Source organism: Nicotiana sylvestris, chromosome 8 (assembly GCF_000393655.2).
Source record: "Nicotiana sylvestris chromosome 8, ASM39365v2, whole genome shotgun sequence".
Taxonomy (NCBI): domain Eukaryota; kingdom Viridiplantae; phylum Streptophyta; class Magnoliopsida; order Solanales; family Solanaceae; genus Nicotiana; species Nicotiana sylvestris.
The window spans coordinates 18259438-18276060 of NC_091064.1; the positions used below are offsets into that span (position 1 = coordinate 18259438).

Below are 16623 nucleotides of genomic sequence, written 5' to 3' on the forward strand. Positions count from 1 at the left end.
TCGAGAATTGAAGAATTGAAAAAGTACTACAGAGGTGGTACGGGATGCTTCTCCCAGCGTAGTTGATTTGACTATTGTCGTCGCCTTGTGGAAGGATATTCTGTCGCTTCAGCTTAGTAGTTGTACTTCTAAGATCTCTGAGGCTAGGCACAAATTGCCATGATGCTTATGAACAATTGTCGCGCATTATTGATGTGATGGTAGGATGCTTGCCTATGTGTCGGGTCAATGAACGACTTGAAGGGAGGTTTACTCAGTGCATGATTTGGAGATTCGATATTTTATTCCCGGCAGGGGAAAGGCAATCAGGCTAATGATGTTCAGATTTGGGTTGATGGAGTAACAAGGCTTGGTATTTACGAGCGTGGTGGGGTTTTCTTCTATGATGAGGTGTCATTGTCCTTGATGAATGAACTAAGTTCGCCGGTGTTATGATCTTCTACAATTCGCCTCTGGAGCAGGAAAATGTGAAATAATATTGTAGAAACGGCTGTCAGAGATCGCGGGGTGCGGTGGTTCAGGATTTAAGGTGTATTCCTAATACTGACGGCTCGAGAAAGATGATTTTCGGAAAGGGGTAAAAGTGAGTAGCGGTCTAATGGTTCAAACGATACCGAGATAAAATTTCGATCTAAGGCAATAACTGAGCAGCAAAGAATGAGGAAGGACATGTGGGATATGTCAAGCGGTGGTTAAAATTTCTAGAAGGCCAGGTATGAGGAGCGAAGGTCGAGTAGTCGACTAAAGTGGTGAGTTTCGCCAAAGTGGGAGAGTGGCGGAGTTGCATATGTGTCTGGTGGTAGGATGACTACACACCTTAAGGAGAGTTTGGAAGGATTTGGGAATTTTAGTGATTGGTGATTGGGGTCTACGGATTTAATTTGAAGTATGGGCTATTATGCGGCAGGAGATTTGATATAACAAAAAGAAGCTGCTTGAAAAAAAGAAGGATACAGCGTAACTTTGAATTGGAAGGATGTTGCCGCACATATTATTGATGTCCGCAAGGAGTGAATAAACTGGTGCAGCTAGAGAGCAAGCTCGGACTCAATATGGGTTATTGATGTCGTAGTGATTGTTCCCCACGCAGCAGCGCTGGAAGATGTCGGGAAGTGATTTCCACAGGTGGGTGATTCTATGTGAGCAGGTTAGCGGTCGCGTGGTTGGCGAGGCTTCTGCGAAGAATTCCATTGGTTGTACAGCAAAGAGATCGGTCGTGCGAATGTGGTTGATGATGCAGAGTATGGTTGATGATGTAAAAAAGGGATTTTACAGGAAGATTCTGAGAATTTTGGCGATTGATTGCGCAAGATTATGTCAATAAGAGATAAAGAATCCTAGTGAATTTCAGAGTTGTGTAATAAGTGGCTTCAAGCCAAGTGGGAGAGTATTGCATGGTTAACTACTTGCGAGGATTCTGGTTAGTAGCGTATTGATAGGTTATTTCAGCTACGGGAAAAGAACATAAGTAGTAATTTGAGCAAAGTGATTGTTAAAGGTGTGCTATGGTTGGCCTTATTGCCTCATGTTCAGACTTGGGGAAGGATTTAGGATGTATGCCTTATATAGGTGCGGGTTTCAAGGGAAGTGATTCTGCCGGGTGATTCATTGAGAGGGTATTCATGTGTTAGAAGATTCAGGGAGTTGATTATATTCGGGGCCAAGTCAGAGCGGGTGGCTCTCAACAATGACCGTAGTTGATTCAAAGGGGTAAAGTGTGGTGCCTAGTGATTTTGAGCCTATAGGTACGGTTAAGAAGCAAGCTTTGTAGCAGCTTATGAGAAGAGGAACAGAATGTCCTATGATGTTTTGACTTGCAGTGTAGCATTTGGGGGGTATGAAATGGTTCTTGGGAATTGAGACAGCATGGTCTCGTGATTCAAGGTCACTCGGGATGAGTGCAGATGGAGTGTGTTATGTGTTAAATGGAGTTATTATTATTTCTAAGGCAACCAAGGATAAACTGGAAGAAGATAGATTGGTTAGCCAGGGTTGAATTGGTATATTGGTGATTGTGATCAGTTCCTTCAGTGTGATCAAGTTGTGCAAGTGATTTGTGATGGCACGTATGAGGCTTGTCGGTTGCCGTGATTGATGTTATTCAGAAGTATTCTACTGTTATGGCCTGTCATGTGTAGGCGGATCCCGGAAGGGCTATGGTGGCTTAGTCCACTACTTAAAGATTTGCATATTCTGCGGTTATGAGAATTCACATGTGTGTTGTTATGGTTTTCCTGAAGTGAGTTAAGTGAAAAAAATTTATATGATGAAGTGTTAATCTGATAATGGTTCCGGAGTTGTGATGAAAATCGTGCTCTATCGTATATTGCCATGTTGGGTGCAGTGAGCGGTATGGAATTTAAAGTGAGGATCAAGGTTGCAGTTCGGTGTTGACAAAGATGTCACGAGATAGGATAAACAGGAAAGGAGTTTCGGTGTTTAAAGTAAGTTGGTATTGTCTTCGGCATCATATGAGATCGGTGTTTTGTGAAAAAAAAGATTTGCATCCTGATTAAAGATTCTTGATCGCTTTTCAGCGTTAGTGCGGCCGGTGGTGTGGATGTATAAACCTGTTATCTATTGCGGAAGGTTGTGGGTGTGCGCCCTACGGGAAGGTTGTATAAGTGTGGCATGTAGTCACTTGATTGATTGAAGAAGTTAAACCGAGTATGAAGATTGTAGTGATGTCGTTAAATTGAGAATTTATTCCTGGAGGGCACTCGGTTTATTGGGTTGTGGACTGTGAAGGATTACTCCAGTTATGATGGTTATTCTTGTGTGTTATGAGGAAAAAGGAGGTTATTATGGATCCAGGAAAGATTATGGACCCAGTCCGGTACGATCAAAATCGGCTTGAGGTTTGTGAATAGATTTAAGTATGAATGTGGGCCTTATATCAAGCCGGATGTGTTTATTTCAACATAGCGCTCCTTACGGAGGAGTATTCAGATGTGGATGATATTTCGTCGCCAGCGATTTCATGTAATGATACATTGCGATGTGTGAGTTGAGAGACAGCTTGGTGAATTGCTTATGTGTTGAGGTTCCACGTAGAGATGATATTATATGAGCAAAATGCCTCTTGAGATCCAGATCATATATCGCACCTCAGTTGTACTTGTGTTTTGTAGCTTATAGCGCTATATGTCCCCTCAGGGATGGTATTATGCACTTAGTGTGCTTGTGACCGATATTCAGTATTTTGTTGTAATGAACAATTTAGCTCGATGTGCATCTCCTTAAGTGAGTGTTATGTGTGGATCGGGTGACACGCTGCCATAAGTATGTTATTTGGATCGGGTTGAGCACCGCAATAGTGTGATGTTGAATACAGTTTTCATACTTCATCTTATGTGTGTTTGTTTCCCATTTTCTGAGGAAAGTTCATATTAGTTGCGCGAGTTGAGTAGTTCCTTCTAGAGTTCGTTTCCCTTTGTATCCCGTTCGAATTGGTGGCCTATTGGCACATTGTGGCATCATATGAGACTTTTGACCAGGTCCGGGATGGCTTATTGCCTGAGCAGTTCGTACTGGGTGAGACAGGATCATTGGATTTAGGGTCAGTTCAATCTGATTATATGAAGTATATTAAGGAGCTAAGGCCATTTTTTGGTTCAGAATAAGGTGATGGTTCTTGATAGGAGTGTAGCCTCAATGATTTGTTGACTTGGCAGTTGGTTATGAATTTCTACACGTCTCTTCTGTCATGACGGTATTGCGAGAGTTGGAACAAGACTTATATATATCTTGAGATGCGTTGTGAGCATCAGATTCGGGGAATGCTGGTTATTATGATTAGAGAATGTTATTATGGTCTTGTGAATAATGTGATGCATGGTGAGAATTCAACAAAGGCATGCAGTCATGTTCTTGTACCTCATGTAGTGATTGATACAGTGTTCCTATATTGGAAGAAGGCCTGGCAGAGAATTTCGGATGTTGGAAATTGGTCTCTAAGCTTATTTGCTTGAATAAAAGGGAATATCTTCAGAATTGATCGAGCTAATGTGCTCAACTGAGTTGTGGTAGCACGGATAGGTGCACAAGGTGTTAAACAGTGATTTTGGGAAACTCTGGTGCAGTTCTTAGCACGTTCGAGGACGAACGCATGTTTAAGTGGGAGAGAATGTAACGACCCGACCGGTCGTTTTGAGCTCTAGCGCGTCGTTTAGTAGTTTGAGGCCATGAGCAGCTTCATTTCAAGTATTATGACTTGTACGCTTGGTCGGAATTGAATTTCGGGAAGTTCAGAGTTGATTTGGAAAGAGAATTCTCATTTCGGAAGCTTTAAGTTGAAAGAATTAACTAGGATTGGAATTTAGAGTAAACAACCTCGGAATCAGGATTTGAAGGTTCCAGCAGGTTCGTATGATGATTTCGGACCTGGGCGTATGTTCGGATCGGGTTTTGGAAGACCCGGGAACGTTTCGGCACCTATTATGGAAGTTAGCATTTTTGGAAGAATTGCATAAGTTTGGATTGAAGTGCATTTCAGTGTTATCAATGTCTGTTTGGGATTTCGAGTCTGGGAATAGCTCTGTATGGTGATTCTGGTATTGGGAGCGCGATCGGAAGTGAATTCGGAGGTTCGTAGGTCATTTTGGAGTCATTTCGCTAAAGATAGAAATTTGAAGGTTTTTGATGACCGGAAATGGATTTTGTGATATCGGGATCGGAATCTAATTCCGAAAGTCGGAGTAGGTCCGTAATGTTGAATATGACTTGTGTGCAAAATTTGAGGTCAATCGGACGTGATTTGACAGGTTTCGGCATCGAATGTAGAAGTTTAAAGTTCTAAAGTTCATTAAGCTTGAATTGGGGTGTGATTCATGATTTCGATATTGTTTGATGTGATTTGAGGCTTCGAGTAGGTCCGCGTTAAGTTATGCGACTGTTTTGTGTGATTGGACGGGGTCCCGGGGGCCTCGGGTGTGTTTCGGGGTGGTTTCGGATCGAATTTGGATAAAAAACTGATGCTGATTGCTGGTATTTGGTTTCCTTTTTCGCGAATGCGAAGAGAGTCCCGCGTTCTCGAAGAGGAAAGTGGGAGCTGCTGGATTTGTCCTTTGCGAACGCGAAGTGGAAATCGCGAACGCGAAGGGGTAGGCTGAGTTAACTACGCGAACGCGTATGGGAGATCGCGAACGCGTAGAAGGAAAGAGGGGAGCGGGGTCTGAGGCTGTTGGCTTACGCGAACGCGAGGCCTAAAACGCGAACGCATAGGGTCCGGGGAGCTGGCCTTCGCGAACACGAGCGTCGGGCTGCGAACGTGATGAAGAAATTTTGGGGCTGAAGCAGGTTGTGCTTCGCGAACGCGAGGGCATTTTCGCATTCGCGAAGAAGGGCAGTGCTGGGCAGTGACTTGTTTTAAGACGGGATTTGGCCCATTTCTTTCATTTTTCTCTTGGCTTGGGCGATTCTTAGAGGATTTCGAGAGGGGGTTTCATCATTCAATGGCAAGGTAAGTTATCCCCACTTATTAAGAGTTAAATACATTGATTATATATGGATTTTAACATGGAAATTAGTGGAAATTTGGGGTTTTGAGGAAGACCTAAAAAAATTTGTATTCTTGGATTTTGACCACATTTTTGGGGAAGGAATTGAGAGTAAATTATATGTTTGAATTCGTGAGTTCATGGGTAATCTTTATCTTCAAAAAATTTTGGAATCCGAGCACGTGGGCCCGAGGGCATTTTGGTCAACTCTTCGAGCGGAGTTGGGAACTTATATAATTTGAATTGTTACAAGTATTAGAGTGAATTCTTATTGGTTTGCCCGTTATTTGAATAGTTTTAGGGCGTTGTGCATCAATTGGAGTCGTTGGAAGGGGGTAGAATGCCGATCATGGATCTTCGGAGCGAGGTGAGTCTCCTTTCTAACCTTGTAAGAGGGAATTGTCCCCATAGGTGAAATAATTGATTATGTGCTCCTATTTGTGGGGGCTACGTACGCACGAGGTGACGAGAGTCCGTGCATAGCTACTATTATGTTTAAGTCCAGGTAGTCTAGGACCCAAAAGTATGCTATACTTGGAATATTTGTAATCTTATTGACAACTTGAATTGCTTAAATCACATCGAATTAGTAAACGAATTTCTAAAAAGATTTAAACTTCATTTTCTTAAATTGTTAAATGAGAATTGGCTTTTCATTGGATAATTATTCCATGTTGACTTCTTGATTGACTGTCTATATGTGTTTATTTTTGGAACGGGCCTAATGCCTTAGTAAATTAAATAGATGCATCTATGGTTCGTGCTGTTCGAACCTCGGTAGTGCACAGTTTAAATATTGTTGGATCGGACCGTACGACCTCGGCATGATATGTGCATGCTTGTATTGCTTGCCTAACAATGTTATGTGATAATATTTGCCTTCCCTGGCCAGACATAGTTGATAAGCATAATGAAAAGTAAATCTTGGAAATCCGTATTAATTTGAGATGTTGTTTACCTGCTATTTGGTTTTACGAGTTTATAATTGCTTTATAAAAATCCATGATTTCCTCACATTTTCAATATATATTACTATTGTACCACTAGTAAATGTCGAAGTCGACCTCTCGTCTCTACTTCTTCGAGATTAGACGGGATACTCATTGAGTACACGTTGTTTTCGTACTCATACTATATTTGTTGTGCATTTTTGTTGCACAGGTTTATGTGTGTCTAGTGACGTAATGGCATGGTTAATACGGAGACTCAGGTGAGTTGCATTTATCGAGACGACCGTAGCCACCAGAGTCTCCTTCAGAGTATTGTATTGCATTTTCATTTCTGTCCACTTGTATTCCGGACAGTCAATATATTTTATTTCATTCACTGGTAGATGCTCATGCACTTGTGACACCGGGTTCTGGGATGATCACGGGATTTTTCGGTAGTTAAATTTTGTAAAGACATCCTCATATATCTAGCGGAGTTTATTATTTATTATTTATTTGTTTAAAAGAAATGATTTCAAAATGATTAAAATGAGAAATTTCTAGTAAATCGTGGTTGGCTTGCCTGACAGTAGTGTCCGATGCCATCACGACCCTTAGTGAATTTTGGGTCGTGACAGTCGAGGCTCTGGTCCGTGGTCCTGTTATTACATCAAAATTAAAATTAAAAAGACTAACTAAGCCTATCAGCTACGAGTTACAAGATTCCTATCTATGAGTCTTCTAAAGCTTGATCTTGAGTCTTGGTTGGTTCTTCATGTTGAATCTGATCTGAATCTTGATGCTTGTTAGCTGCAGGTGCTGGTTCATTCCTTTTTCAACTTCTCGGATCAAGGCGGGACATGCAAAACTTGTGACTTCAATCATATCTTGGGCAGTCTGCATCTTTTCTCCGCTTCTATACTTAGAGTTCAACTTCTTTTCTTGTTCTTCTTTTCTTTTATTTCGGTTGAAACTTCTTCTTTTAGTCATCTCAAACCTTGTGCCTCATTGTGAGAACATGTTCAGGCACCAAAGCAAACAAACGAACGAAATTTTTTGCCTCAGTTTTCACTAGGAAAATTTCGTGAGTTATTGTAACAAAAATCTAAACTATTTCTTTATTGGAAGCAATTAAAATCAGGATTGTAGTATTCTTGGAAAAAAGAGATTAGGGAATGGAGCCCTATATTTATAATAAAATCAATTAGGAAGTGGAGACCCTATGTTGGAAAAAAGACTAGGGAGTGGAGACCCTATATCCAAACTAAAATCAACTAGGGAGTGGAGACCCTATGTTGGAAAAATGACGAGGGAGTGGAGACCCTATGTCTAAAATAACTTCAACTAGGGAGTGGGGACCCTATGTTGGAAAAGTGACTAGGGAGTGGAGACCCTATGTCTAAAATAACTTCAACTAGGGAGTGGGGACCCTATCTTGGAAAAGTGACTAGGGAGTGGAGACCCTATGTCTAAAATAACTTCAACTAAGAAATGGAGACCTTGTGTTGGAAAAATGACTAGGGAGTGGAGACCTTATGTCTAAAATAAAATCAACTAGGGAGTAGAGACCCTATGTTGGAAAAGCAGACTAGGGAGTGGAGACCCTATGTGTAACGACCCGACCGGTCATTTCGAGATCTAGCGCGTCGTTCAGCAGCTTGAGGCCATGAGCAGCTTCACTTTAGGTATTATGACTTATACGCATGGTCGGAACTGAATTCTGGGAAGTTCGGAGTTGATTTGGAAAGAAAATTCTCATTTCGGAAGCTTTAAGTTGGAAGAATTGACTAAGATTGAATTTTTGAGTAAACGACCTCAGATTAGGGATTCGAAGGTTCCAGCAGGTTCGTATGATGATTTCGGACTTGGGCATATGTCCGGATTGGGTTTTGGAAGGCCCGGGAGTGTTTCGGCACCTATTATGGAAGTTAGCATTGTTGGAAGAATTTCATAAGTTTGAGTTGAAGTGCATCTCAGTGTTACTAATGTCCCTTTGGTAATCCGAGTCTGGGAATAGCTCTGTATAGTGATTCTGGTGTTGGGAGCGCGACCGGAAGTGAATTCGGAGGTCCGTGGGTCATTTTGGAGTCATTTGGCTAAAGATAGAAATTTGAAAGTTTTTGAGAAGTTTGACCGGAAGTGAACTTTTTGATATCGGGGTGGGAATCCGATTCCGGAAGTTGAAATAGGTCCGTAACGTCAGATATGAACTGTGTGCAAAATTTGAGGTCAATCGGATGTGATTTGATAGGTTTCGACATCGAATGTTGAAGTTTGAATTTCTCAAGTTCATCAAGTTTGATTTGGGGTGTGATTCATGATTTTAGCATTGTTTGATGTGATTTGAGACCTCGAGCAGGTCCGCATTATGTTTTGGGACTGGTTGGTATGATTGGTTGGGGTCCCGGAGGCCTCGGGTAGATTCCGGATGGTTAACAGATCAAAGTTGAAATTTAAAGAAAGACTGAAGCAGCTGATATCTGGTTTAACCGCACCTGTGAGGTTTTGGCCGCAGGTGCAGAGCCGCAGAAGCGGCTAGGAGGGACGCAGATGCGATGCTGGGCCAGAAGTGAAGAGACTGCAGATGCGTTCATGTAGCCACAGAAGCGGGATCGCACCTGCGGTGGTTGAGGCGCAAAAGCTGAAAGGTCAGCCTGGTGAGAAACCGCAGAAGCGGTCAAGTGACCGCAGGTGCGGAAATGCTGGGGGCAGTAAGGTTCTTTTAAGCTGGGGGTTGGGTTCATTTCAACCTCATTTCTTCCATTGGAGCCGATTTTGGAGCAACTTTGAGGTGCCATTTTCGTCATCAAACATGAGGTAAGTCAATTCCACCCCTTGTGAGTTAAATACATGATATTATTAGGGATTTGAGCAAGAAAAATTTGTAGAAACTTGGGGTTTTGGTGGAAAGACCTAGGATTGGTATTTTTTGATTTTAACCATGATTTTGGGCATGAAATTGAGAGTAAATTATATATTTGAGTTCGTGAGGTTATGAGTAAACTTTATCTTCGAAAGTTTTTTGAATCCGGGCACGTGGGCCCGAGGGCAATTTTGTCAACTTTTTGATCTGGGTTAGGAATTGTTATAAATTGGATTGTAATGAGTAATTGGATTGTGGGAAACTATGAGTTTGTTATTGTCGATCTGTAGCCATGGCCAAATCTGTTCGCCTACTCCCTCTTCACTTCAGATCTATTCTCTTCGCTTTAGAAAGTCCACCATCGCCACCAAAATGGCTGGTATGACGATTGCCTTGATGGAATTGAGGGAGAAGAGAGATGATTGAGAATCTTGTTGATAGAGAGAGAGAGAAGGAATAGAGTGAGAGAAAGAACATAACTGGCGTATTTCACGCCTCAATGGTATATACAAATTTTATATATTTTTCGGCTATTATTTTTACAGCGGCTATACAATGTCATTTTCCAATAGTATTATTCAATCTTACTTTATTAAAGTTATAAATAACATTTTGATAAGTGAATATATATTTAGTAAAAATTTTAAAAATTGACAAACATATGGTTTATTAAAAAATTCCTATGAGAGAATTATTTTAGTAACACATGCTAGTTATTTTCGTAGTAATCTATGAATATTTATTTGTTGATACACGTTGTCAAGGTTAATTGAATTTAACAATTATATATAAAAATCAATATGATACCTAAATAATGATATGTTTTATTTAAATTTAAATTATTGAATTAATATTTCAAATTAGAAAACGATATAAGAAATCTTGACATATGAATATGAAGAACAAAGAGGTGATTGATACATTTCAATAATATTTGATAAGAAAGTGATACAACCCATCATTTAAAGTAAATAAAAACAAATACACTTCATAGTTATATTACATATTCCATTTCACGAGAAGATCCCTAATATTTCTAGACATTTTTTTTGAAGAACATTCTATATAAAGTCTTATAAGTATGGGTATAAAAATTATATATTAATATGTTGGTTTGGTTCAATTTTTTTTTTTACTCAAAATCAAACCGAATCAAACCAAAATCAATTGAATTTTAAAATTGAATTGGTTTAACTTTTTGGTTTTGTACGAGTTTCTGGTTCAGTTTGGACAGCTCTAGTACGAGGGAGGCAAGGTTTTATTTTGTTTGTTGACGTTGAAAGCCATCTTGGCATTTTAGCTCGTTTGAGACATGTCTACTTGAATTTCCAATCAGTTTTAATTTTAAATAACTAAAGATTTTTTTAATGATTTTTAAATTGAAGTGGTAAAAAGTAATTTAATATCTTTGGTAGAAACAAATTCAAGTTTGGTGACCTATGGAAAAATTAACTTAGCAATTCACAAATAGTTTTATTTTTAATATGATAGAAATACTTTATAACTTTATTTTTACAGGATTTTTTTTTATTTTAATATGACAAAAAGTAAAAATTTACTATTTTGGGTAGAAAAAACTTAAGTTGGGTAGCCATTTGAAAAATTAACTCAGCAATTCACAAATAGATTTGCTTAATGTGGTAAAAATATTTTTTTAACTTTGATGTATAGCAAAAAATATTTAATTATTTTAACGAAAAAGTAAATTTTTGATATTATTATTGGAAAAACAAAGTTTGATGACCATATATAAATATTGACATTTCATTTTTTTTCCGCACAAAAAGCTTGTTATATAAAAGAACCAACAAAAAAATAGTAGGAAATTTCGTAAGCTAAAGGTACAACCCCATCAAGCAATAGAGCCATAGACCAATAAAAAGAAGCTTGGTTCCAATTTTTTCAGGGGAAAGGGTTTTAGGTTTAACAGAGCTGCCATGGAAGAACATCTAGTGGAAGACGAATCAGGACACAATCCGAGGATACGAGGTAGACACATCAAGAAAAGAGCCCTCAAGAACAAATCTCTCACTGTCTCTTTTGATGAAAAAGACCTCAAGTACCCTTCTTCTATGAACTTTTTCCTTTTTTGTGCTATGCTTGTTGTTTTTTGATTTGTTAATTTGAATTTAATAAAATTTGGGGTGTAGGGATTTTGTGACTGGTTTTCATAAGAGAAAGAAGAAGAGGAGAAAAGAAGCGCAACAGCAATTGGAAGAAGCCCATAGGAGGAAACGTATTGAGGCCCGTAAAAAGGTTCAATCTTTATCATACCCTTTTGAATTCATTGGCTTTAATTGCAATTTAGTAGTCGGATAGTATTAAAAACTTAATATTATCTAGTAGCAAAATGGGTTGGAAGTGATGGACAAATAACTGGGGGAGGTAGCAGGTACCTAGTGGAATAGTTGAGATGCGCGTAAGATGGCTCGGACACTACTGTTAATTAAAAAAAAGTGATGTCCTGATAATGACCATCTTACAATTTGATAATTTTGAAAAAAATGATAAGTTTTACTTTAGGATATACTGCCCTGTGATATGGTTATTGCGTATTGTGTGCCTCTGTGTGGTTGGAGATTGTGAAACTAGGGAATAAGATGGCATGACTTTGAAAAGCATATTGATTGCTCTGTTTATGGCTTCTAAAGCAAAATGTATGTCAAGGGTTTTAGAAATATAAAATGGGGTTTCAGCTGAACAAGTAAAATTGTGAGTTTAATAATGACTCGGGCTCTCTTTTTCTGCGAAATAGCAGATTTGAGGAGGCTCATTCAAGAAAGGCAGAAATAGACTGAATAATACTCCAGTAGATTAGTAGTTAGGAATCCCCTAACCGGGAGCCTAACAATGGCTGTTTCCACCTTCATCTTTTTGTGACTCAAAATTCCAAGTTCACGGGCTCATATTTATGGGAAAAACCTGATGTTACCACGTTGGTCAGATATTGATTGACTGCTTTATAAGGCATACATTTCAATGGATAAAGAATCTGTTTCATTATTTTGAGTTCTTAAGTTAAGTAGTGGTAGTCTTATGCTTAAGTTAAGGGTGATTTGTCAATTAGCATTAGGGAGTGCTCATTTCCGATCAACTAGATAATCATGTATACACAAATATCCACTCTTAATGCCGAGAACATCTAGAAATAGATAACGAGGAACAGTGTGCGTAAAAAAATTGACTTACTTTTTATACTTCTTTTTTCTTCCTGAGATTGGCACATGGTTAAATATATTTACTGCTTTTGAAGTTCCTGGCTGTTTCAGTGATTGCCTCGAATTTGCTTTCTTTATAATGGTGATCATTCAAATGGTTGTTAACTTTTTGATTATGGGTAAAGTGCCTTAATGCCTTTTGTCCTCCTGACTGTGTGAGTATCAAATTTGTTTCCAGCGCAACAGTGCAGTTAGTAAGTGATCATTAAATTAGTTATTACTTTTATTACTAATAGCCGTGTTAATATAATCGGAATACTCATGGCGGCTTAGCTTACTTTTTCTCTTGCTTTTACAGAGAAAGGAGGAAAGAGAATTTGCCATCTTTGGTGGAGCTCCACCTGATTCAGGTGCTGCAGCCGATGAACCTGATGAGGAACTTGATGATGTAGAGGAAAATGAGCCTAATGCCACAGTCTCAGGTATCTCCTAATGAAATTACTGCAGACTTATGTTACTCGGACTCGGGTGCAGATCTAGAGGTCGGATTCTTCATCACATAAATTTTAGGATTTGGGAGTATGAATAAAATGCGGATACGGGTGGTGGAATACAACCAACAAATGTATATTATGACATATATAAGTATATACTTCGATTACTTAAAGTTATTGAACTAAAACTAAGAAAATTTAGTTCTTTATAAATACCTAATATTTTATGCATAATATATCTCGTATAATAGCAAAGCATTCTCATAATTTATATGATTATATATATGACATAAACACACAAAATCAAACCAAATACCTAATCAATCTATACTTCTTGTTCATAGATGTAGTCAAAGCACCAAAGATAAGTTGGCCAAATCCGCCGTGGATCCCACACACACCCATGTCGTGTCTACAGGGGTGTGGCAAGGATTTTGAAGAGTCTGCGCAGCATAGCTGCAAACTTATTTGTTGCTAACTTCTATCCAGAGCTCTCCTTGGGAACAGTCCCATCCTCATCGGAAAAGTTTCAGATTCCTATTGTGGGGGGTTTCATTTAATAGTCATCAACTTAAATGTAAATACCTTAAGATGCTGTGCAAGATAGGTAAAGAATAGAAACTTTTATTGGGAATATCAAAGGCAGAACACAGTTAACAGTGGCAAGGGGAAGGTTTAGAAACATAGGCACCCTTCGTTGGCTCTCCTGGCGTTGTGACATCACATGATAGAATCATATACATAGCTGCTTTACTTCAGTCTATGCAGAAAATGAGAACTCTATATTATAATCATTGACGGATATGCCTTTTAGCATTTCCAACCCTCCCCCATTTCTCCATAATGGAGCCATTTTTTGGCAAAATGTTGCTCCAATGCTCCCCCATTTTTGCCCCCAAAATGGGGGATGAATAGTGTTACTCCAAATATGGAGAGACACTATTCATCTCCTCCATTACTATTCATCCTTACTTTATTATTATTTTTATTATTTAACTCTTTTAATTTATCTCTTTATATATACCTAATTATGTTTATGTAATATCTTTATAATATTAATTTTACATCTTAACTTTGGCGTATAATTTTGATAAATTAATTTTCGTGCATTTATTATTTTAATGTAAAATTGTACATTAATTTTATTATAAGTTATAATTGTACAAAAAATATATAATCATCTCAAAAAATGAATAGAGGATGAACGTGATCTTAATGCACCAATTCAAGATGATTGGGGATGTCCACCTCCAACGATGGAAATGGTAGTAGATGAAAATCACTGATTTGAGCAATTTTTTGCTCGACACAAAAAAATTAAGGACAAAGATGCTCATTTTGCACTTCGTAATGCATTAATAGATCATTTATGGGAGCATACTGGAGGTGGAAGTTGAATATTTATGTAATATTTAATATGAATTTTACGGTATATCGTATAACCCCTTTAGAGTATTGATGGAACATGATAGAACGTTCATATTGCCTTGCCCTCCGAAAAAATTGAACTTTAAACAAATTTTTTTGATTCAACCATCTCTTTGTCTACTTGAATCGGATATTTTGAATACCAACTAAGATTTAGAATACTAATAAATCACATAATATCCCCAGCTATTTTTTTCTCTTTTTTGAAATTTAGAAATAGTAAGCGATTCCATAAGGGATTTCTGACGTAAGTTATTTATCTTATTATTAATCAAGGATTTCTTATATTAAATTTTTACCATAATGTAATATGTATTTAATTATCTTGTATTTCAATGATTTCGCTTTTATTTGAATTATTTGTCAATATATATAATCTATAATATTTGCTTACAAATTATATTATTTAAAAATTTATGGTATAAAATAATTTTATATTAAATTATATGCGATAAATATGTAAAAAAGAAAAAAAGAAAGAATTTCTTTAATAGAAATAAGAAAATAAAATTTAAATAAAAGATATTAATATAATATTGAAGAGAGAAGAATGTAAAATGGAATATTCTTTTATGGAGTAAATAATGGAGTAATGGTTGGAGTAACTTTACTCCATTTTGGAGGAGAAAATGGAGGCAAGGGTTGGAGATGGCCAATAGGATATTAGACATTGAGCTTCGGAAATATTCTGAGAGTTAATTTTGCTCCCGTACTCTTGGATCTTTCTTGTGCAACCATTGATAGTGGTGGTTGAAAAAACTCTAGTATTAGTTACAGATACGTGCGACTGAGGAAAAAATGGTATTGTGTAAGGGGTTTGTCCTCCGGTCACAACGTAAAGTTAACTTGATAGTAAGGATATATGTAGTAGTAGGGGCTTAATTAACAGTCTAAGCATGATTAAGATCTAGGAAATTAACCTGTGTATTGATTTTTGCTTCTTGTTAAAAGGGACTACAACATATGACAATGGTGATGTGCAAGTCATCGTGACAATGAGCGAGATCTCTCGCGAAGAAGACTTCCCAGCTCAAGTGCCACCATTACCTGTGCTTCAACATGATGGAGAAACTAAAAGCCACAAACAAAACATTCCGGTAATTAAGAAGAAACCATTCAAGAAAGTTGCAAAAAAGAGATCTCGGCCCAAGCCACAGAATAAGAGAGATAGGAAGAAAGGTAAAAAGAAGAACAAGAAGCACACATGAAATCTCTTTTCAGTTCAAAAAAAGGAGAACAAGCAGCAGTAGCAATTTTGTTTCCCTATCCTTGGCCCCTTCACCTCCTAATGAAAAAGAGAGAAAAATGTCTCACCCTCTTGTAGAGATGCTCTAACCAGTGACGCCTTTTTATTTATGCGAATGTTGTTAGTGTATTTTCTAGTATCTTGCTTATGTTATGACTAAGGTTTTTTCAGAATGATTAATCTGGGCAGTTAATTTTGTCAATTGATTATTTATAAGATCTTGCATTTGAATTATTCTTACTAATTACATGATACACTTGGATTTCTTTTCCGCAAGGTACCACAGCTACTGTTTTTAGCCATGCTAAATGTTGTCAGTTTTTGTACATCAGGGAATTATTGGACCAGGACTGTTGTAATTATGCAAAAAAATTGCATAAATATGATACTTTTTGGGGTGATCTTTAATTTTTTACCCCCGCTTGCCCCATCGGCGGAACTTCAAGGTTAAAAGTTAAAAGTGTTGTCCACCATGAGACAAGCGAGGGGCAGTAATTATTAAACATGAAATGAGCAAGCGGGGGAAAATACTTGTTAAATTTGAAGTTCAGCCTATGGGCAAGCGAGGACAAAATTCAAGACCGACGGTATCTCTTTTTCAAATCTTGGGTCTTTTAGTCTTTCTCATCATTGGTGAAAGCTTCTCAAAAAAGGAAGATGAAGTTATAACTAAATAGGAGTAGTTCATAAAGGATTATTATTACATAACTCAATAGCTTCGCATGCCCCTTTAGTTAGTCTTGGATCAAAATGTTATACCCTTGGCACCTTTTTCTTTGGGTTACCTGGTCGGTGCGCATATCGGAATCTTTTAATTGATCCGACTCATTAAAGGGAAAAGTGCTTCAAAGCAAAAAAAAGTTCATTTTTAGAGCTTGTACTCGAGACCTTCTGTTAAGTCTATACTCTGGGCACTCATTTTCATTTTAATGCCACCCAGCGACAAGATCATTAGCTAATGTTAAATAAATAACACATCTCACAACTTCTTATGTATGTTTTAGTGG

General features: G+C 37.9%; 1 protein-coding gene across 1 annotated transcript; it reads left to right on the forward strand.

The window, feature by feature from the left end:
* The first annotated feature begins 11069 nt into the window (after positions 1–11069).
* Positions 11070–15847, forward strand: LOC104213841 (ribosomal RNA-processing protein 17). Its single transcript, XM_009763392.2, has 4 exons — positions 11070–11349; positions 11441–11546; positions 12807–12930; positions 15322–15847. Exons 1-4 carry the CDS (start codon positions 11228–11230, stop codon positions 15576–15578), a joined length of 609 nt encoding a protein of 202 aa, XP_009761694.1. The 5' UTR covers positions 11070–11227; the 3' UTR covers positions 15579–15847.
* Positions 15848–16623: the final 776 nt, after the last annotated feature.